Source organism: Aptenodytes patagonicus, chromosome 3 (genome assembly GCF_965638725.1).
Source record: "Aptenodytes patagonicus chromosome 3, bAptPat1.pri.cur, whole genome shotgun sequence".
Taxonomy (NCBI): Eukaryota; Metazoa; Chordata; class Aves; order Sphenisciformes; family Spheniscidae; genus Aptenodytes; species Aptenodytes patagonicus.
The window spans coordinates 90,366,380-90,389,357 of record NC_134951.1 but is presented as its reverse complement, the minus strand read 5'-3'; the positions used below and the strand labels follow the sequence as shown (position 1 = coordinate 90,389,357).

Below are 22,978 nucleotides of genomic sequence, written 5' to 3'. Positions count from 1 at the left end.
TACCCAAATGTCTCTATAGAGCAATGACCCACATCCACAGCTCTTCCTGCGTTACACTTTAAGGTATAGCTTCCAATGACTTCTGGAATCTGGGTTTATGATATATAGATATAGCAGTTTCCCCTACTTCAGACCTAAATAACGTGAAATCAATGCATCAGAAATAGGCATGTATGTGTTTGGCTGGATCAGGGCCCTAATCTCAAATGTAACATGTTAAGCTGCTTGGACTTGGAGATACTGGAGCTATTCAAAACCTGACTGGACAATGTCCTGAGCAACCTGCTGTCATCAACCCTGCTTTGACAAAGGGGGCTGAGCTACACGATCTCCAGATCATCTCAGCCCTTCTGTGACTCTCTGATAGTGTTAACTTTTTGGCAGCTTTCAACTTGCCAAAGACAGAGAGAGGAAGAATGGAAGTTCAGCTAATGCCTTTCCAGTGAGACTGCAGTTCAGTACAGCCCATGGGAAACACTACTACAAGCCACTGGAAGTGACAGATTCAATCCTATCACTTATTTTGCGGGCTCCTGTATATTCATTTGCACAGGTTCAACCAGAAAACACTGTATGTTAGGCAATATTCTAATGTTGAGAAATTTTGGTCGCACCTTGTGTTGAGGGAGTGATATGCACTTTTAAAATCTAGCTAGATCAGAACCATGTTTGATAGATTATTTTTTGAATGATCGTTTGATATGGATTCATTTCTCATCTTTGCCACTGGATTGTTTTGGGGGGAGAGGGGGATTATGTCCTTGTAGAGATCACTTTATCTTCTGTGCTTCAATTTCTTGCTCTTCAAAGGTGGCCATCCTACAGCTCTCTATAAAACAGCTCTGGGAACGTGGACATTGCTAAGAGCCCCAATATGATTAGTAATGTTAACTGTTGAAAAAGAATTAACCAGGCTTTCAAGGAATCTAACAAAAGTTTTATTAAGTTCTGTAACAGGATTAGATGCAGCAGAAATAAGTCTAAAACATTGAGTGTTAGAATAAAATAGTTTCTTTTTAAGAGTATGGCATTGCTAATAGACTAATTAGGGCGCTAAATTTTTAGGGCACTAATTATTTTGAAAAGTTTGTAAACAAGGTAGGTAGAATGTTTTAGAATAAAGTATACTTTGAAGACATAAAATATCAAGTTGTGTTTTTTAACCTTTTACAGTCAGTTTACTGGTGTTACAACTCTGTTACTGTAATGCAGTTAAGTTTAATGTTAATCAATAGAATCGTGTGTTCAAAGTATGTTATGGAGAACATCATCAGTAATTTTAGCTTAGTGGTAGGTATGTTGTTTGACAGATTTTAGGGAATAAGAGAACATACTTGAATGTTTAATGAAAGGAAGAGCTGTGCCTGTTCCGGTTTTGGGGGGGGAGATTTTTGCCAGGCCAGGAGTAAGAATGTGATAATTACCACAGGTTTACTTTATCACAATTCTTGCTGGGTTTTCTTTACACCATTAAAGAGTACTAATCTTCAGTCTTTTAATGGGTTAACTTCACAAACATGCTTGATATTCTGAAATAGCTGTAGAAGTTTCCATTAACTGAATTAATAGAAGATGCTGAACCAGTCTGTTTTTCTAACAGTCAAAAAGTGTACAGTTCTCATTTACACTAGAGGTTTGTATTAATGATTTACTTAAAAAAAAAATTACAAATTATATTCATATTGCTGCTATTAATTAATGCTATTAATAAATACAGAAACAGTCTGGAAATACTTGATGTACTTGCATACAATGAAAAGGAGTATTCTCCAAGTCTCTACTACAGCTTTCCTAAATCTGGTTTGTATGATTCACGGTAAAAGTGGCAGATGTTGGGAGCACTTATAGAAGTGCCACTTGGATAAGTTGAAAATTTCATCTGTTTACCTAAAGACAGAATTAGGAAACTTGTTTGACTTGCATTTATTTTTAAGATTCCTCTATTGAGTGTAGAGAGAAGCTTTACCTGCTGCAATTGAAGGAAATCTAGCAGTGAGGCAGTATGCTGAATGAAACACATCATTTCCCTGAAGCAGAGGAGCGTATTTTGAACTGTCAGTTTACTACAATGTTTGTTTAGCTTCTTGGATCCTTGTGAATGTATGTAATGTAATTTGCAAGCGTTTTGAACATTATAGACAATAAGATCAAGGAGCCTTCCAAATAAAAGGAAATAAAACGGGCATAATTCTTCTTTTCTTAAGCACTGGATCCCAGTTAGAGCCTTAGGCAGGCAAACAAAAGCAGAAAAATTAGGTAGCTTAGAGCAGTTGGAAAGGGAGAATTCATATATAGAGACTGCAACATAATAAAACGTCAGCTGTAAAAGCAGACCTAAGAGAATGCCAGGGAGTATACATCTCGCCACATTGCTCAGAGAAGAAGAAATTAAATGCAAAGATGAGGGCAGCGAAGCAAGAAGAGATCGTTTCATTCTTCCCATCCTCACCTTAAGGACCGATTCCCACTTACTGTGTTACAAGAAGTAAGCTCTTCCATGTTTAAGCTAATTTTGCAGAGCTTCAAAAGCTTAATTGGCTTTGCTGCATTAACAGTAGGTCGTTTCCGCATTTGATTGTTTTGGGAAGTGCGGAGCATGACAGTCAGCAACTTCAGAGTGGGTTGCGGCGTGGCACGCTGCTGAGAGCCTCTGGGAGCAGATGTTGAACCACAGGCCCACAACCTGGCAATTTGGAACTTTTTAATAAAGAAAAGTGCTTTTGTTAAGTGGTTATTTTTTCCTTATCTATTCTCAGGGTTGCTCTTGTGGAAAATATTCCTGAAGGGATCAACTATTCAGACAGTGCACCATCCCATTTGTCTCTTTTCCAAGGCTGGATGAATTTGCTTAATATGGCTGAAAAGTCTGTTGACATAGTATCTTCCCAGTGGGACCTCAATCACAGTCATCCATCAGCATGCCAGGTATGTTCTAGCCTAACAAAAGGGTGGGACTTTAACAGTCTGTTCTTGTTGTTTCGCTATTAATTTTTTAGAACTACAGCCCTTCCCCATAGCAGGCCTATTTGTTTGGGTAGTCTAAAAAACCATTTTCTTATGGGGTTTTCCTGCCAATGCAATAGTTTTCTGAGAGTGGTGGCACACTTGGACTAGATAACACATCCAACACATATTCATAGCACTTCTGTCTTAGGAAAGGATGCCATTATGTAATCTTAAGAAATCTGTAAAATTGTACCTATATTAACACATCCATAATTTGGGAATATCCATAAATCTATAAACTTATTTTCTATTTGGTGCAACTGATGAAGTAGAAGAGCAAGCATGTGGATTAATTCTGCAGCCAAATAGATGGATAGAATTACACTTATAAAGAACAATGTAGTATCAGATGATTTCTCATACCTTTTCAAAATGAATCTTGGGAGGGAGCGGTGTTCAAGACTTCTGCAATTAAGAGCAATAGGAAAAATCATAAATCATAGTGAATGAGACAGACATGCATTACAATGATGCTGTGCCAACATTACAATGATGCTGTGCCAACAAACACTTTGTTCTTGAAAGCAATCCTCTTAGAAATATGATAAGGGCAGGTTTCCACTTAGTATCACTTGTGAAACTAAGATATCTTTCAAAGAATTGATAGGCTGAGAGTATCTCCTTTTCCACCAAATGGATTCTTTGCTGAAAGAAGCCGCTCAGCTGGCATGAAATGGGGTTAAAATGACAGCCAGGTAACTGTAAGGAATGAACTCTATTATACTATGTCACAAACTCTTTACGTTCCTCTCTAGTTCTGTTGATGCTGTGCAGTAAAAAAATGCCTTTTGGTAGATGATAGATAAAGACTGGTATTCCAAGCAGCTAAAGATAGTACTGCAAATAGCCTGTGTTTTCAAGTCATGAACTGGATTCTACTTCTTTTGAAAGAGGCTGTAGCCTAGTTGAACAGCATATACATTAACTTTTCTTCAGAATAAATCTGCTGCATGTCCATTTAAAAGAATGAAAATCTGAGGTGAGCAGCCAAATGGAAAATGTAGTGCAAACCCTTCCTTTTAGAATGCTTATAAATATTGGAATATGGTTTGTGAATAAATTTATTGAGTATCAAAATATTGAGATTTTTCACAATGTAATTATGCAGCTAAGCTTCATTTAAATTTATTGCCTAAGAAACTTCAAATCCATGTACTGTCATTCAAGCAGGTGAATTCAAAGAGATAGTGCCTTAGATGTTTTTAGGATGTACATGAATTGGTATGTGCATGAATCTTTTAAAAATGTTTTGTCTGAAAAAAATTCAACATGTCATTTGCTTCAAAACCAGCAGAGCCTAACAAATCCCAAACAGAGGACAAAACTAGCAAACTGGAAATCAGGATTTCGGTAGTTAAGCATCAAATCCACTCACTGTTCCACATTCTCATGCAAAGTAAAAACTGTAAGATATTGCCAAATGTCAGAGCAGGGAAAGGATGAAGAGACATGTAAGAAGTGGATTTGCTTTTTCACCCTCAAATGCACTGGTAAAGCCAGAAAAATGAAACATTGTTCATACTACTCTATTCCAGTTATCTATTTCTGCCTGCTAGTAGTCTTATAAAAGTGAGTGAGTACGTCTGTTTAAAGGCAATTAATATTCCAGTCATTTCCTCATTTGTACAGCAGTGTGGGCTGAACAGCTGACAGATCTTTCTGTCAACCTTGTCTATTCATCCTAAAACACTATACTGTTACTGGCCAGTCTAATTGCTAAAGAAATTGCCAAGAGGCAGCGTTTCTTAGCAAATCGCTGCCCCAGAGAATGTACACAAAGCTTAGTGTGTGAAAGGGAGGGGAAAAAACTTCTATTGTTACATCTGCTTTCTCCGCTTGCAAAATGAAAGTGAAATTTCAGAGGAGCTTCAATAATTGCAATCTAGTAATTTTCTGAAGTATAAGTCGAATGTCCTCAAGTCTTTACAATTTGAGTTCAGGGACATTTGCCCCAAAATAGCAGAAGCATTATGAAAGGTAAGGGGGTGAGATGCAAAACTTCCAGGTAGTATGGTGCTTAGTGAGTAAGTTCTAGTTGTTCCTTGAATGATTCTTGTTTTATCAGAAACTAAGGACATAACCATTTTCCATATGGACCCACATCCTGCTCTATAACTAGCAATTTCCATTTTATGAATATTCAAGGCATATTGCAAAGCAAGGTTCTCTACAAGAGCACTTCAACAGACGTGGATTTTTGAAGGAGAAAAGCTGAGTAGGCTGGATTGCTTTTTCTTAATTAGTTACAAGGTTTAGCTCTGTTCTCTGTATATGTGTTTATGTAGTTACATACACACATGCATACACATATAAATACACACACACGTATATCCAATATACGTATTGAAGAAAAATACAGCAGGAAATTCTGCAGTTTTATGTACGCACATGCATATATGTATGCCCAATATACATATCATCCATATGTATACATATTGTCCATTTTGTCCAAATGTATATTGGGCATACATATATATATGCATGCATGTGCGTACATAAAATTGCAGAATTTTCTGCTGTATTTTTCTTCATTTTTGTTTGTGGGTATGTTACCTAGTGTCCTTGACAGTTGCCTGTCCATGTTTTGTTGTTATAAATCTAAATAGTCAGTCATTGCCGACTGAGCTGTCCAGGTCACAGCTGCTGCGCTCAGCCGTCTGAGTTCACAAGTCTTGTTAAGTTGGAGTCTTCAAATGGAAACACATGGTGCTACAGTGTTGTGTGTGCTTCCACAGCTTAGGTGGTCAAGTAAACAAATATTTGCTTGGCGAAATACTGAGTAGGCTTTCTACACTTGCTTCTCTCATTCAGAAGAAAACCATGTGTTTTGGTGACTTAGTGATGTCATCTGTGTGCTAGTTGTCATATAGAGGCTTTGAGATTTTTGTGGAATGTGTGAGTTCTCCTGTGGCAATCTGATGTTTAGAGATATCAGAGGACAATGGAAACAGAGTTTTTGAAGATAGCTTTTAATTCATTTGCAGTGAAGGGAGAGGTGAACATAAGATCATGCCAATTTCATGATTTTCATAATTCATTTCCTCTGGCTCATCTCATGTTTAGAAACTTTAATTTAGAGTGACCTTTTATAGTTCCAGCAAGCCCTTCCTCACAAATGTCATTTTAAGTTTAACAAATAAACCATAATGGCATTAATTCTTATTGGTATTGCCACAGTTATGGCACAGCAATCGGCTACAATCACCTATAGAGATTGCAGTATATTTTCTTTTCTGTAAGCACATCTTTACACAAGCACATCTTCTCTTCAGGTGGTGGCATTTTCCCGATGCAGCTAGTACAGACTGAGGCATAGAAAAGAAATAAAAAAAGAGAGGTTTTAAAGTGAAAGCATTTTTTTAACTCTGACTGAAATTCAAAAAATTGACGTTCCCTCCCTTTTCAGTAGCTATTTTACTAGAAGAATTTGAGGAGAGCGTTTGAGTTTCTCTGTTCTGCATTAAATGGCAGAAGTTAAATTTAGGGTTTCTTGATTTATTTGCTCTATTGGTTTCTGCCAGCATACTATGATTTTTTAGTGATGTTTTATAGATATACGCAAAGGCTTGATCATAGGACAACTTTTAAAAATATTAGTAGAATTATATAGAATAAATCCAGAAGAAAATTCTGGAAGTAACCAGTTTTATTTCTGTGGAAAGAAAAAGCTAAGCATTGTCTAAACTGTAGGAATCTAAGTTACTGAAGAGCACAATAATTCAATTTTAGAGTACTTCAATAAATATAGCATTTTTGTGTTCATATCTCCCCTATTTTATTTTTAATGACGAACGCATGCTGATAAGGACAACAGCAGGCAAGAGAAATCAGCCAGGCTAGAATAAGTCTGCCTAGTGACTGCTAAGAAATGGCTTTGGGGGCAATTTCAGGGCCTTTTGGTAATGGTAACTTTTTTTTTTTTTTTTTTTTTAAATTCACTGGGTGGCTGTGACAGGTACAGTTGGGATTGATGTTTCAGATGTACGGTAGTTTTAAGCCACCATGAGAATGTCAGTTTGTTCATGTGATATATACTTTTTACATTCTATTTTGTCACTTGCAGTAGGTTTTTTTTGAAACAGCCCAGTGAAAAGTGTAAGAGAATGTTTTATCAGGATAGGCAGATTTCTAGTGGTACTGGTGGTATTGTTTGTTAAAATGCAGATATGGTATAAGGTAGCACACTGCAGTTTCATAGCACTTGGCTGCTACTATTTGTCAGTCCTCACAAGCTGAGTACATAGAAATGATTCTGATCGCTGTCACGTAGTCGCGCAGCAGCCTGGTATTGTCTAGCGAAGGGAATGTGGTCTGAATGACAGCATGAGGGTTTGTATTCAACAGAAGCATTTCAAATGTGCTGACAACAGTGACAAAACTCTTCAGACCTTCGGTCCTGTCTTTTTCCTTTTCATAGAACAAAACAGTAAAATTGCAAGTAAACATGTCAGAAAATACAGAAACTGAGTTTCAAATTAATATTAATGGGGAAGAAGGCCACGTTCTTTAACAATGAAGGAAGAATTTCTAGTACCCTGCTTTACTACAGTATGTACAGATTTTTAAAAACAAGTTGTGAATTTTTCATAGTTGTTTAGAGCATCTAGACTAAGCTTTGGTGAGCATATGAATGCCTGCTGAGAGATGATGCAGCGAGAGATGAGACAGAGGGAATTCTTTCCAGTTCTGGCACCAGGTGGTGTTTTTTGTATACCTGTATAAACACACATATTTGTGGTGAGTGCACTCCTAGTCTTAACCATCACTACTTAAAGGTGCTTTAAATGTTTTATCAATTTGAGGTTTCACCATAATTGGACAAAAAGGGATATTATAAATGCACAGCTTGCAGTGTCCCTGATGGGAAAACAGATGTATTTTCAGAGAAGATGTCTTCATTGGAATGCAGGGCTGCACTCCAAGTGATCTATTCATCCATAGGATGGGCCGTTCAGCTGGCAGCATGGCCTGTAAGAGACAGCCAGGTGGTCCATCAAGGATGCTGTCTTGGTCACATCAGGGCATACTAAGATCAGGTGAAACTCAGGAAACGCTGCCAGGTTCTTTTTTGTCCAAACTAAAATTAATACAGAAAGTCTAGGCTTGTTTATCAAAGCTTTTGTAAATCATATGTAAATAAAATCTTGTGCAGGTAGAAGTGAAGTGGCAATAATGTCCAAAAATAATTACCTTGGGGAAAAAAATGTAAAGAACCATCCTCTGAAACAAATTATTTTACCAGCTTTAGATGTTAACTTTCTACGCATTTCTTTAGTAGAACAGTTAATGCATTAATTCATACTGATAATGTGGATCACTTTCCATCAAACTTACGAATGCTTTTTCCATGTTTATTTTTGTATGCTACAGCTTTCTACTATGCTCCTAGTCAAAATCAGTTTTTACAGATAACCCAAACAAAACCAAGGTGCCTATGTTTGTCTTTCTACCTAGTAAATTAAGTCAACACATAGAACCTTCCTGAATAGCCGTTTCTACAGAAATTAATTAAATATATGTATTTTATATATATATATGTCATGCAAGCCTTTTAGTTCTTAATTTTCCCTGCTTGCTTTTTGCAGAGATAAAACTAATGAAACTCAAAACTTTCTGGGTTCACCAACTGGAGACACCACCAAAGTGGGGCCAACAGCTGCCTGAGCTCTGGCACGTCAGGAGCCTGTTACCCCAGGGGAGCTGGGGGACGGGGCAAGGCAGGGGCTGGGAACTCAGCAGACAACAGTGCAGTGACTGCGGGTCCTAGATTTGGCTGGAGTCTAGCAGTGCCAGCCTGCAGCAATTGTGGGAGACACCCTCTTGGGGGGACCAGAGCACCCAGGAGTACTGGTCAGTGCCCCTCTGTTCCCCCAGGATCACGATGGAGCTGCTGCATAACTCTGTATGCAGCATCCGTTCCCTCCACGCTATTACCTCATTAATTCTTACCTCTGGTAACATCTGCCCCCCTTCTCCTTAAAAAAAAAAAAAACAACCAAACAACAAAACAACACAATGACTGATGTGAGAATTAAGGATCCTTTTAGCTTCATGATAAATGTTAGGGAAAGACACTCCTTGACTTGCACAGCAACTCAGTGAGGGCTTCTGGGTGTGTGAGTTAAATCATGGGTGTTATTCTTACAGATGGGACCACCTAGTCACCTCAAGAAATGCTGAATCTGAATACAAGAAGCTTTTAGACCTTCATGCAAAGCACGCTTTTGTTTTCCTGTTCTGTTAGCTATTGTCTAATGCTTTCATTACGGCAGTATCTTGTTGACTACTAAGTTCCTGTGAGCCCTAGGATTAGCAGGGAGCAATGCTGTGGATTTGAGCAAGCAAGCAGGCATATATTACAAAAATAAAACATAAATAGTAGTTCTGTGTTTCCATTGCAGTCTCTGGCTGCTCTGTAATTTCGAGAAAGCTATTCTTCAGGAGGGTGGGTATTCTTATTTTGCCACATATATTCAAAATAAGCGAATATTAAAAAATAGGACTGTACTGTAGACAGGGTGAAGAGCCACTTTCTGTGACTGCTTAATGCTTAAGTTCCAGCAAGGCTGAAAGTGTCAATCTGTGCAGGCAATTACAGGGCAAAGGGTGGCTCTCCGCTGTCTGCTGCTTCTGGGTGCGATGTGGGAGGAGGGTTTCTGTCTATGTTTTGATAGTCCACGCTATGTCAGAGTGCATCATCCCAAACTGCTTTTGCATCAGCCGTTTGTGTAGAATAGAAAGATCCTTTAAAGATTTTTAGAGTAACAGTTTGTACAGAGGATTGTCTAACGTGGTTCTGTGGAAAGCTTTATCTTCTACCTGTTCGTTTGAAAGTTGATAGGACTGTTGCTTTTTTGTCTTAACTTTACCTTGGGGCCAACATTATATAGAATCTGAAGTGAGCTGTGTAGGTAAGGCAGGCACTTTGTTAGCTGATTAAACCCAAAGTTTTTGTATATTTGACTACTAATTGTAACTGGTGTCTGCTGTAGTGAGCTAGAATGGCAGTAAGGAAACGGGCTCTAACTGTGGTTGTAGTAACACAGCACAGTAGTGATACATTGGATAGTTTATGTATTAACTATGTAGTTAGATGCCTCTACCTAAGCGTTTTTCTTTAAGGTAAAATATTGAATCTAAAAATTAAACATGTATTATGCAATCGGAAGGTCTACTTTTTCTTTGTTTCTTGGATGTGGAAAAATGTGGTGATTTAAAATTTTATTTTTCATGTGAAACAAATATCTTGATTTCTGTTTTAACAAATATCTAGTTCAGTATGAGATTCCCTTTTTTTGTTCCATGTTAGAAATAGGGCTTAAATAGTAACATTATGACAGTGTAAAAAGGAATAGCATTATTGTTTTCCTTCCTGGTATAGCTCATCTAAAGATGAGCACGCGACTACTTGAAAATGTATTGTACTATGGTTAGAACCACTTACCAAAAAATCATTCAATACAGAATGAGTGTAATTAACTCCTTTCCTTGCACTTTTTATCCTGATTTAACAATGTAATTATTTAGAAGAAAGTTAATGTAAAAATATATTTATGCAGCATAAAAAAACCTGGACACTTCATTGTCTGCATGTCACCTGTCATCAATAGTATTGCACAGTCTGGGAAAAGGAAGAAGCAAGTTTGACCTTCAAAACAGTATTTCTCCAAGAAAAAGCTGAGTTGCTAACCTTTAGCGTAGACTTAACCATATCTAGGAACATATTTACTCAGCAGTTGTGCAATATGTTTTTGTTTTAACATGCGTCGTTAATTTGTTGATATGCTGTTTGAACAATTCTGTGTCTTAAATCTTCTGCTTTCCTTTAATGTTCTTCCCAGGGTCAGCGTCTTTTTGAGAAATTGCTTGAACTGGCATCCCGAAATATTGAGATAAAACTAGTGAGTGATATACTGCCCGTGGAATCAAAGGTATTAAACGACTTGAAAACAAAGGGTAAGACCAAGGTCTTTATGTTGTTATGCCACTGATTACTATGTAATGTTCCTTTTACTTAAAATGCAGACTCAGATGATGTATAAAATGCACGCTATTGGTTTAGCACTGTTACCTTATAATCCTTCAGCTTTCTCTGGTTCATAGTTATCAAAAATCTGAAACTCTGTTACTGTAGTTGGAGTAGATGTTTGCAGTTTGCAAGTGGTCAAAAAGGTGGTGCAGTGATTAGATAGATGTTTAAACTCATTATAGCCATTCTAACGGTAGGCAACGTAACCGGAGAGACTGCTGTCATACCTGTGGGACAAGCTGGTTTCCTCTTTTCAGCAATGGCAAAACAAATTAATAAAATGACATGTTTATGGTAGTGATGATTCTGAAGCACTGGAAAATAGACCATCAGCCAGATTTAGCCAACTGACGAGGTTTTCTGAGCTATGTGTATTTCTTAGGTGCCTGCTTTCCTAATAGTTGTTTTGAGGCTTAAAATCCCTATCCAAAGAGGGATTACACACTGGCACTACATGATTAAACTTGCTTTATATAAAACTGTGTGGAAAAATAGCAAAGAGAGTTTAAGAAATGCTGAAAGAAATTAGAATCTCTTAGGAGTTCTAGCAATCTCACACACATTTCTCCTGAATAATACGCTAATTATCGCTATAATCTGATAAAAGTATGGTTTTAAGGGTAGGATACATTTTTCAAAGGGCAAAAAGAACCTGTATGTTTTGATGGTGATCATTTTTGACACAGATTACTATATGGATCACAAAGGGAATTCTAAAAAGTGAATTAAGCAAAGCAATTGCTGTATGTAGCGGCACCCTAACATAACATATCTCTTTATGGTAAAGAATAAAGAACGTCCTTTCCCAGCAAAAATCAATCTGTATTTGTTTAAATTCCTTGTAATCTCCGGACTGGGCAAGTAAAAGAAAATTACTAATGGAAGTCCTGGTCCCTTAAAGAGACCATCTTTTGATCAAGATTGACATGTTATTTAAATGTAATAACTACAGAGACTTGTCATTTCTCCACACTGCCTATTCCAGGGCTTTGATTATTTCTGTTACGTAACTGAAAGTGATATCGCTCCTTTGATAACCAGTAAGAATATATCAGCTTTGTCAGACATCTGCGAAGAAAGGAATTATCTTTTTCTGATGTGTTGAAAAAGAAATAGGTATTTTAATATCAATGTCAGTGAAACTGTCATTGAAAAAGCGGTTTCTTTTCCCTGTGATTCTAGTGTCCCAAGTTCCCACCAGTCAGAGGAGATGAGAGGTAGGGCCTGTACATTTGTATTGATGTACCTGGCAATAGATATTTTAGCTATCATTTATTGAGAATACCCAATATCAAAAACTATCCTCTTTCAAAAAAAGGTGAGCAAAAACTTTAGCTAGAAAAGGGAGCGATGTTTGTCATTAACACTTCCTTCAGTTTATGTGGGAATTAACCAGACCTGTGAGCTTTTTGAACAAACAAACAGAACATAGGCTTTTACAATTTTACTAGCTTCAGTTTCCCTTATGCCTTGTTCAGATTTCTAAGACAGGAAATTTTAGAGTATTCAAATGAAGTGATCAATATATTTGAGTGCTCTGAGCTACAAAGAATTGGAGAAAGTCACGTTTATGTAGTAATTCTTGTGAATTTTGCTGTCATCGTCTTTGAACCCTGTAACTGTAGATATCATTGTGTACTGTTGGCTTTTTTCAAAGAACAATATTATAACTTCTTGATTTTCTCACTATGAATGCTGTTTTCCTCATTCCACGTTTTGGTTTCCTTATTTCTACGAATTCTGATATTTTTGTTAGAATGTCTTGATTATGACGTGGTGATTGCTAGCTCTCTTGCAAATCTTTCACCTGCATTTAGGTTTATTGTTTGGTTTTTCTCTCCAGGAAAGCTAGGTAAATCTTTATTTGGTTCTGCATTCCTGAAAAGAGATAAGTTAGTTTTAACATTCAATCAGATTTAGTTGTCTTAATTTTATGTTGAAATGAGCAGACCTTGTATGAACAGCAGATTCATGGTATGTCCTGCTTGTGTCAAATAGAAGCTAACTGGTAGGCTAGCTTAAAAAAAAAAGACTACCCCAATTTCCATTAGTTCAGTAGTATTAATAACACAGTAAATGGAAAATGTATCTATATTAGCTTTTTTCATGTCTGCTGAAGAAAAAAATTACTGTTACCTACCACCATGGTCTTAGCTGAGGACAAACTTATCATTAAGCTTTGCTTATGCTATCCTGGAAGATCTGTCTACTAAAGTTATTAATCTCCGCTCATGAGGCACTGGCCACCTGAATCCTCAGAAGTCAGTCAGAATTGATCTTTGAAAGGGAACTGTGCATTATCATTTGGACATGTATATTCATGAAGATAACTTTTTTTTTTTTTTTTCCCCTGCAACTGGACAGATTTGTCTTAGAAAGTATGTCATGCACCTTTTTTAATAGAAATGTTCTTCTTGTGGGAAAGAAAGCAGTAAATATATCAATAGCTCAGCCAAGTTTTGAAGCTTGTCAAGATGGAGAACCAGAATACATTTGGCTGAACAGACCCAAACTTCCACTTGAGGTGTCTGTCTGAATTAGGCAGAGGAGGGTCCAAGCACTACTCTGTGGTTTACCAGCTAATAAACTGAGCTGATTGTTCCTAAGCAGCAAATATGCTTGGAGCCCGAGCCATGGGCAGTAGCATGGAGGGAAAGCACATACATAGCTGTGGGGCTCTGGGAGTTTCATGCGTTCCTGAGCCTGCCTTCACCTTGCTAGGTAAACATAGGCTAGTTTCTTCTTTCCAAGGCAGATTGTATGTGAGGTTGTATGTCTCCAGGTAGTGGGCTGTCCTACTAAACGTGAGAGACAGTTGCTATTGCACAGAGGAGGTGGAAGAGCCTTGCCTTTCTTTTCAGCAGGCTGGGTCATCAGAACCCGTGAGCTGTGCCCACAGGCTGTGTGGGCTGGTTCCTGGGGTCAGAATGAGGGATAATTTGGGTATCAGCCCCAGGATGTACCTGTTGATATACTGCTCAGGAACCTTTAAGGATGCTGCAGTTCCACAGCCCATGGTTATCTACCTCCCGCTGCACCTTCAGGTAGTGTGGCCTTTCTGACTTAAGTAGCCCAGGTAAAAGTCTTAGTCTCGACACTGTGGCATGGGTTTATATGTGGTTGCTTGAAGAACTATACTTGGTCATCCATATTGTCTCATGCAGAGTTTGTTGTTTTGTTTGTTTTTTTTTTTTTGTACTAGGAACCATGATATGTTACAGCACTGCTGCATCTCAGCACAGATGTTGAGACTACTTCTGCCAGCCAGATTATTCTAGCACATCTTTCGTTTTTCTAGACAGGCATGCATGGAGCCCCCTTGCCTCCTCTCCCCATTTCTGAAGTACTGTAGAAAGCAGCTTTGATAGACCTTTTCCAACCCAGGGGTGCATCCTAGAGTTCTCCCTACACATCCTTCCTCTCCAGCAGTCGTCCCTACTGATTAACAGAGGAGAAAGTTGAAATCTGACTTCAGATTTGAGCTGATGGGGTAAGATAAAGCATAACTTATGTGGATGGGAGAGCAGAACTGAACTGATGTAGAGTAAAATAAAATTAGTAATTTACAGTTGCAATGTTAGTACAGATATCTGAGCTGGCTGTGAACCCGCAGCTTTGTCACCACTGTTGAGCTTTTTTTTGTCGTGTCTTTGCTACCCTGACTCTCTTGAGCTAGCTGTAAAACAGGGCAGCTTGATTACAGAAGCAGTCTAGCAGCTGCAGTGTGAAACATGGATTGATTTACTGCGTTGACACATAACACACCTAGAGCTGTGGTGACAGGAGCCTCCGAGTGCTGAGATAATGTACATTTGCTAATAATTGCTGCACTGTGCGAGTGTTATTTAGTTGCAAAATTAAGCATTCTGAAATGAGGAAATACTAGTCCCAGAACATATACTTATGGTAGACTTTAATTACATTATCAGATTCTGCATTTTGCATAGAATACCTGGCTGGTACTTGCTATAATCTTACCACATTAATCGGAAGTTTTTCCCTTGTGTGGAATGAGAATAAGTCAAACATTTAATGCCTAAGGCAGATGATGCTCATTCAGGAGATACTATTTCTGCTGGTAATGGCTAGAATCTTTTTTTATCTTCATATTTAATGTATGTCTCTAGGCTTGCTTTATTGCACATCTGCCAGATCCTGCACTGAATGCAGAATGATTAATTTTCTTATAGACTTTTCCGTGCTGCTTCTCACTGTGGTATCCGAGTGATCTGCAAATACAGTATTAATTAATTTATTTTTACAACATTACTGTTAGGTGAGGCCGCTTGCTGTTTCTGTCTCTCAGGGACAACTAGCAATTATTAATGGCAGCACAGGCATCAGAAGCCAGATCTGAGCATTTGTTTTCTATAGTCATAATTAAAAAAATGTGTATTTGTAATTTAAAAAAATCAACCACATAGAAGTTCTCCCAGCTCATGTTGTCAAAATTATTACTAAACAGGCTATAAACTATGATGTTATTTTTATAGGGCCTTTTGTAATATGCAGTCCTAGGGTGTGAAGCCTTGCTTCTCTATGGTTAATGATAAAGCTATATTTCACTTTCACATATGTATACAAATACTATGCACATATGTATATGACTGTCTTGTGAAAGGTAGGTCTGCCTGTAGGCAAAATTTGGCTCACTGTGTAAACAAACATGTTATTCTTTATCCTCCTTGTGCTGTGACAGTAGCTTATTAATGCTTGTTTTCAAGGTTATTGTTTTAGCCTTTTCTCAGCTGTGGTTCAGTCTACTAGATTGAAACATTTCTCGTAACCCTCCCACTCCTTGCACATAATTATGTACCAGTCTTTGTTCCTCAGTAACATTTGAATAGTATTTTCTCCAATTAGCAGGTTGTTGTATCATTTCTTATGTGTACAGAATCTAAATCCCGTACTAATTATGATCTTATTTTAGCTGACAGTGTTAATGCTTTTTAAGACATGCCAACAGATTTCCTTTCTCCAATTTGCATTGCTTCATTCCTTTCCTATTTGCTTTTTTCCCCCAATAGTCCCTTTTCATGAATCATTTTTCATATATTTGCAAGGAATGTTTTTGTTTTGTCAGTGTTGGCTGAGGCAGATATGAAAAGAGGAGTCTGTCCATGTCACAAAGTGATTTAAAAAAAAAAAATCAGCTAACTCAACTAATAGCTATTGAATGTTAGCAACGAAACTGGAGAATAATAGAAAGTCTTTGTGTTAGGGCAGGATCTAATCACTAGATCACATGTGCAGCTGTTACTCACTGAGCAGTTCGTGCACAATTTGCCCAGGATTACACTCTCTCTTAACCAGATACAACCAAAACAGAGAAACTAAAAAGTTGTATTATTGCAGGGAGACAAAGAAATGAGTAGAAAGTGGAGCTCTAGAAATTTTTTGTGCTTTTATTTGTGCGCTTTAGATTGCAAACACTAACAGATACCATTCCTTGAGAAATTAAATCAATATTTATCTGGGCAGCTGCATGATCCCAGCCTCCTCTTTGCCCTCCCCACCATATGTTGTCCTGCCTTCTTCTTTGCACCAGTGATCATGTGGTAAGACAGTTCAGGGGGCTGATTTGGCTACAGACTGCTTTTTTTTTTTGGCTGGCTTAATTGTCATTTGCGTTAGATTTCTGCATTGCTCAGCGTATGATCTCACAGACGTAAATGCTGGGTACAACACAGAGACAGGAAACACGTAGCTGGGGCTGGCAAGGGAGGTAAGGACCACTGGAACCTGGTTTAGATGGGCTTAATCTGCCATGGCACCAGGAAGCTCAGAGTTCATGTAATGCCTAGGGACTTTTAGTGTTTGTTTTTTTTTTTCCTGTACTTTTGTTTTAATGAAATTTTTGCACGATGGACAGCAATAGTGAATATGATTTATATATCAGATTAAATGTGTTTAGTCCCATATTCTATCTGCTTCTGTTGGCACGCTTAAGGTGCTGCATAGTTTTAGAGCTGTGGTGCTCATAGTACATGAGTTGTTCTTACCTTTGGCCACAGTCATGTTCCCTTTCCCTGTCTAGCTGTGAGGGAATCGGAAGATGATGTCATGTTTTTAACATGTTACAGAAGGACTGAAAAACTTGTGTTATGTCATAGAAAAGATGGAGATCACTTGGGAACATCAGTCCAGTTTCTCTTTATGAAACAAGCTGTGAGTTAAGAACTTTTTTTTTTTTTTTAACCTAGAGCCTTTGGGTACTGCAAACCCTAGGAATGTGGAGTTCATCACTTAGGAGAAACTAAAACTTTTCTCTGGAAAAGATAAAGCTATAGGAGTAAGAGAGGGCATTTCCAGATAAGTTTCTCTGGCCCTAAAAGATGTTTGCGTTGTTGGGGACTTGGGTTTTTGTGAAAGCTGTTGGTAGGGTGAACCATGATGACATTGATTTACATTCAGCCCGGAATATTTGGTTTCAGTATTGCAGAAAATGTTCCAAATATGGGGACGGTGGACTGTGAGCAGATTATGAAAGAGCTGTCACTGGCAATTTTAAGAAGAAAGTAGACAAGCCCCAATGAGGAGTGGCCTCATGAGTATTTGGCTCTGGTGCATGGGAAAGGTCTAGATTGGTTTCAAAGCTGGTTTTAATAGTTCCATAATGATTTGGAAGGAGAACATAAACTTATGTGTTTAAGTACATTCATGTCAACATAAGAAAGAAAGATAATTTTTTTACAGGTAAGAACAATCATTCACTGGAACAACCTCTCCGGGGACATGGTAGAGTCCCCATCGCTGGAGGTTTTCAAGATGTGACTGGACAGGGTGCTAGATAATGTCATCTAGGCTCCCTTTCCCATGAAAGATTGGGCCAGATGATCTTCTGAGGACCCTTCTAACCTGGGCTTTTCTATGATTCTATGATTTTAAGTAAGCCTTTAATTCCTCTTCATGTGAAGATAATGTTGAGAATCAATGTAAAAACACTGCAAAGACTAAAAAGAAATACACTCGATTCATACAATGAGAAGCTGGAATCCTGAAGCTGGGTCTTGAATAGATTTGTGCCTGTCCAGATGGCCAGTTTTTGCACAATGTACCATAAAAATAATATTATCTGATGCATGCTCCATAGGAGTGTAAAGAGTGCTCTTGAGAGCTGAAATTTAGTTGATGGTTTTATGTAAGGTATTGAATGGAGTTGTAGCTCCATTGCTTTCTTGATCAGTCTTTCCTAGGCTGGATTCCACAAGACTGTGTGAGCGGGAAGGATGTTGAAGATGGGATAAGCTCCTGCTCTTTTAAAATTCAGCAGTACCAAAAATAGACTAATTTTTCCCTACGATTTTTCAGGAACAAGTAAGCAGGATCCTTTGAGAGGACCAGTAGACTAGGGATTAGTCCTCCTGAAGGAAGCAAGTAATTTGGATCTGAGTTTCATAGAGTTAAACAAAGGTGGATGAGAACGGGGGGGAGAAATCCCTTCTTCCATTCCTTTCAGATTTGGAATGTTGACATTTTTCTAAAGCTCTGCCTAAGCCATACCCTAAAATATGAGTGTGTTCAAAAGGCAGCTAATGAAAATTGTACTGGCAAGGTCTTTGACATCTGGTTTTAAATTAATTTTTATATTTTGATTTATTATTAATCAGGCCTTGTGCCTTTATTATCTTATATTCCTTGGCTACCCACAACAGATGCGTGCTTTGATTTAGATTTTATTAGTTGCCGCTGGAGAGTGTTTCCTGATATTTTCTCAACAACTTTCAGCCTGTGACAAGCAATCATAAAGCCAGTTCCAAGGTGAAAGATCTCATTATGTTCTTTACCTCGTAGAACCTGCATAATAACTTTGGCAGAGTTCTGCATAATGAGAAATACCGAGCAGAATTTCCAAAACTAGTTGCATCCCATCTTAAAAGAAAGAAGCAAGTACCAGTTTTGCATCAGAGATTCAAGCATTCGAGTATCTACCTAACATCTAGGCAACACTAACATGCAGAAACTCCTGCTTGGTTGGTTTTTGGGTAAACATCTTTCTGTTTAGGCACCTAAACTCTCTTACCTCAGTTTATGTTGCTAAGTGTGCACACATCCACTGATGTCTTGCTAACAAGGAAATGTTCAGCATTGGTTTTATGTCTAAATCCCATGAGAACTCATACACAATGTTCCTCACTTGTTTCGGCTGGGGAGCTAGATCCTGCAATGTAAGGTAAACCATGTCCAACTTTATGAAACGTGGCTGAAAAGAGCAGGTGCGTAGCATTTTTGTTACATCGCAGACACGCATATAGATACACAGAATGTCTTTGACACAGAACATCTGTCTGAGTTGCAGAAGATTAGGTTACAAATCCTGCTCTGTCTGAAGGTTTCTGAATTGTCAACTTGAAGAGCTGTCTACCATACCAGGCACCTGACAGAAAGCAAATTGTTTAAGCTCGTATTGAAAATCTTAAACTTCGTAAAACAGAGTTTGCAATCACAAAGGATTGGAAGTGCAGAGTGTATCCTTTAGTGGCGCTCCCTCAGTCCCTCCTATTGGAGCTCTAACAGCTTGCAGAAAATCTTCTAATCTCTGTCTGCATTTAAAGATGACTGTAGTAGTCATACATTCATTTGGGATGGAAGAAACCTGGCTTCCAGTCCCTACTCTGTTTCTGCTCCTTCTACTGCCACCAGATATATTTTGAAAGAAATGTCTTGCCCTTATTTGTGAAAGAATTATTTTAAGCTTCTGATTGTAGGATAGGATTTTGAAACTTCATCGGAGAATCGATCCTTCTGTGCAATTCCAAATGAGGGGCTGGGGTAAACAACATACCTTCCATTGGCATTGCCTACTACCTAGTTTAGATGTCTTTTAGCTAAAAAAAAAAAACAAAAACAAACCAAAAAAACCAAAACTGCTGATAGTCCAGTTTTTATTATAGGTTCTATAGGAAACTAGATGCCTAATCTGGAAATGAAACTTCCACTAGACACACAAATATATCCAAATTAGGCACCATAATAGATAACAATGTGAAACAGCTTATTTTCTCTTATGAGTCTGAAGCCCACCAACTTTAAGAAGATTTAGGCATGGCCTGCCTTACAGAGTTCTCTAGCATGAGAGAATTGGCAGTATGAGGCTGTCACATCCACAACCAATAGAGGGGAAAAAATAAAGACACAAACAAACCTCACTATAATTTAAATTCTGAAGGCAACCAGGGCCTTGGGTTGTACTGGCTTATTTTGCAAAGAGGAAGAGGCAAAAAGGTTCACTTAAGCCAAAACCTTTGTGCCCACCAGAGCCAGATGTGCAAGCAATAAGTTCTAATTCTGAGCTCTACAGCATCTGTGTCTGTAGACTTTACTTAGAAATGAATACCTTTGCTGAGAGGAATGGATGTGTTCCCAGGGGCAGTACCCTCCCATTGGTAATGTGTACTTTTGCATTATAAAATATCAGTCACATGCTTTCCAATATCTGCAGCCATTGTTTCAAAGACCCATAGGTAAATAATATTACATTTTTCTTGATGAATTAAGGCTAGATGTACTGTAAGGCACTTCTAAGATGCTAGGTGTTTAGTAGAAACAATACAATAATTCTTCTGCCTTGAAATTGGTAATTGAAAAAGTCTTTTGCAGTGGATTGATCAGTATTTTAGTACATAATTTCAGTTTGTAAATGTCCTTGCACTTGAGTCTGTTATTAATGCATGTGTATTCATGGATTTGGCAGAAATGGGCACTTCTGTATTTCATAAGCTCCAGCACAACTATGAGTGTTGGTAATCCAGCCGTCTTGTGAACAGCTAAATTGTGGTTGTCTGGTGGTAACTAGTCAGGTCCAACATAGCAGTTTCATACCACAGGGACCATCTCCAGATCTTGCTTGATAGTTTACATGCTGGAATGGATTCTTCCTGTATGGCAGTAGTTGGTTTGAGTCACTGACGCTTTTTAGTACAGAGGAACCAATAACGGATGGCATTAGCAGAAATTAGTTGTGACATTTTTAAAACATATGGATAGCATGCAAGTTCCTACCTACAGTTACTGAAAGAGCTTGTAAGAGCTGCCAGGGCCATCTGAGCTCAGAAAACATTTGTTAGGTAGCTGTGCTCCCTTTGCAGAAATTTTGGCACCCCATGCTTTCTCTTGTATGTGAAAGCACTAACAGTATCTCATCCTGAAAAGAGATGAAGGCTAATGGTCCTACACACAGGGGTCCAAAGAAAGCAGGTTAATTTATTGTCAGTTAATTTTGTCTTGTCCATTCATGTGGTTCCCACATGTTTCATATCCACTTGAAGCCTGATTATCTTCCTAGAACTGTGCCTTGGTCAGTCACAGCAGTCTTGTTGGTATGATTTGGTATATTTTTGATTGCTACTGTTTGCGAGCAGGCTTCAGCCTTCCCAGTGATGGTGAGTCTTTGGTCTCCCACTGTACTCAAGTTTTTTATGTCATCTAGACTGAAATGTAACTGCAAACCTGGGCAGCTCTGAGAAGACCATCATCTGAAGTGACATGACACAGACACTTGGATCTCTAAAGTTGCATACATGTTTTTACGTTCTTCTAGCTTCTTTGCTGCTTAGCTAAATCAGTGTAACACTTCTGCTTCAAACCTGCAATTAAAGTATTGTGTGCTCAAAGTTATGTAAGAAGTTGTCAAAAGCATCTAAGAGCATTAATAAATGTCCAAACCAAGCTGGCACTCTTTGACTTGACACCATTTGGTTTTCATTTGAATGAACAATTTGGAAAGGCTACTCAACTGTGCCTACCCTTGGGTTGTTGCATACAGCACAATTGTTCCATAAAGTAAAGCCGTGTGACCAAATCTTGCTGGTTTATACAGCATTAGTTACCAAGCTTTATCTTTGTAACAAGGAGTTGCCACTATCATGCTAATACTGATCTTCCTGGTAATCTATATCAATTTTCAAATTAACCTTAGGATTCTACAGCACTTTGGTGTGTTATTAATGTTTACACAGCCTAATGGTTGGGAAGTAAATTACATTAAGCTTGTTGTAAAGTAATTCAACTGGAAGAAAAGTCCCCAGAATGATATCTCTACGTTACTCTCCATCATTTCCATCACTTATTGCACACCCTTATAGAGTGATTGTCTCTAATGCTTGCGCTTGAGAACTGTGCATTCAGCATCTTTTCCTTCCTTTGGACAGAATGTTAACTATATATAGTGTGCAAATATTAGTAATTGTGCAGTGCAGAAATTTACAGTCACTTCAGTGACTCAAAACAAAACAGGTCGCTGCTCTGGATGCTTTTAATCTCAGTAGTCTGGTTTGCATAAGGTGAAGGGAAAAATACCGGCAGTGTTACAGGACTGCATCATATCTATACCAAGCTTCAAAATCACGTCAAAAGAACATTACGATGGTTGCAATGTCAAGCTTTCAAAAATAACAGTTCCTAAGCAAAGGGTGCTCTGTGACAGAGCAACTGTTCTCAGCCATAAGACAATGGAAACAAACTGAAGGTCGGTCTTCTGCACTGCTGGGGTCAGCAGAACTGTACACTTACGGAAGGAGTATAACAACTGAAACAAGTGGAGGATGATATTCCCCTTACTCTGTATATCCTTTTCTCAATTTGTAGGTTAGGAACTGCCTTGTCATGGAGTTCAGCAATCTGTTGTGGCGTTTGGATGATTTTTTCCTTTAATTTGTGCAATCACTTTTTTGAATCTATTTGTATTTTTGTCATCCACAAAACACTATGCACAGTAGGCAATGTGTTCTGCAGCTTCAGTATCAGTATTTCCTCAAAATCTTTTTGATTCACTTTATATAGTTTTACATTTAGCTTGCCTGAGTTTAATTTTACTTTTCTCTCTTTCCTTCCCTCTCTTTTCTTTTCTCACTTGCACTCCAATCTACTTATTGAAGGATACCATTTTATCTCTAACATTCTTTAGCTCCTCTTTTAACTGTTCTTGCGTCATCTCTTGGGAGA

General features: G+C 38.1%; 1 protein-coding gene across 2 annotated transcripts in view; it reads left to right on the top strand.

Annotated features, from left to right (window-relative positions):
- Positions 1-22,978, top strand: part of PLD5 (phospholipase D family member 5) — a 207,167-nt gene that overhangs the window by 123,390 nt on the left and 60,799 nt on the right. For both annotated transcript variants that reach the window (XM_076334200.1, XM_076334201.1), the window contains exons 3-4: positions 2,757-2,925; positions 10,848-10,962. In XM_076334200.1, coding sequence (XP_076190315.1) covers positions 2,757-2,925; positions 10,848-10,962 — 284 coding nt within the window. The remainder of the gene's footprint in view (positions 1-2,756; positions 2,926-10,847; positions 10,963-22,978) is intronic.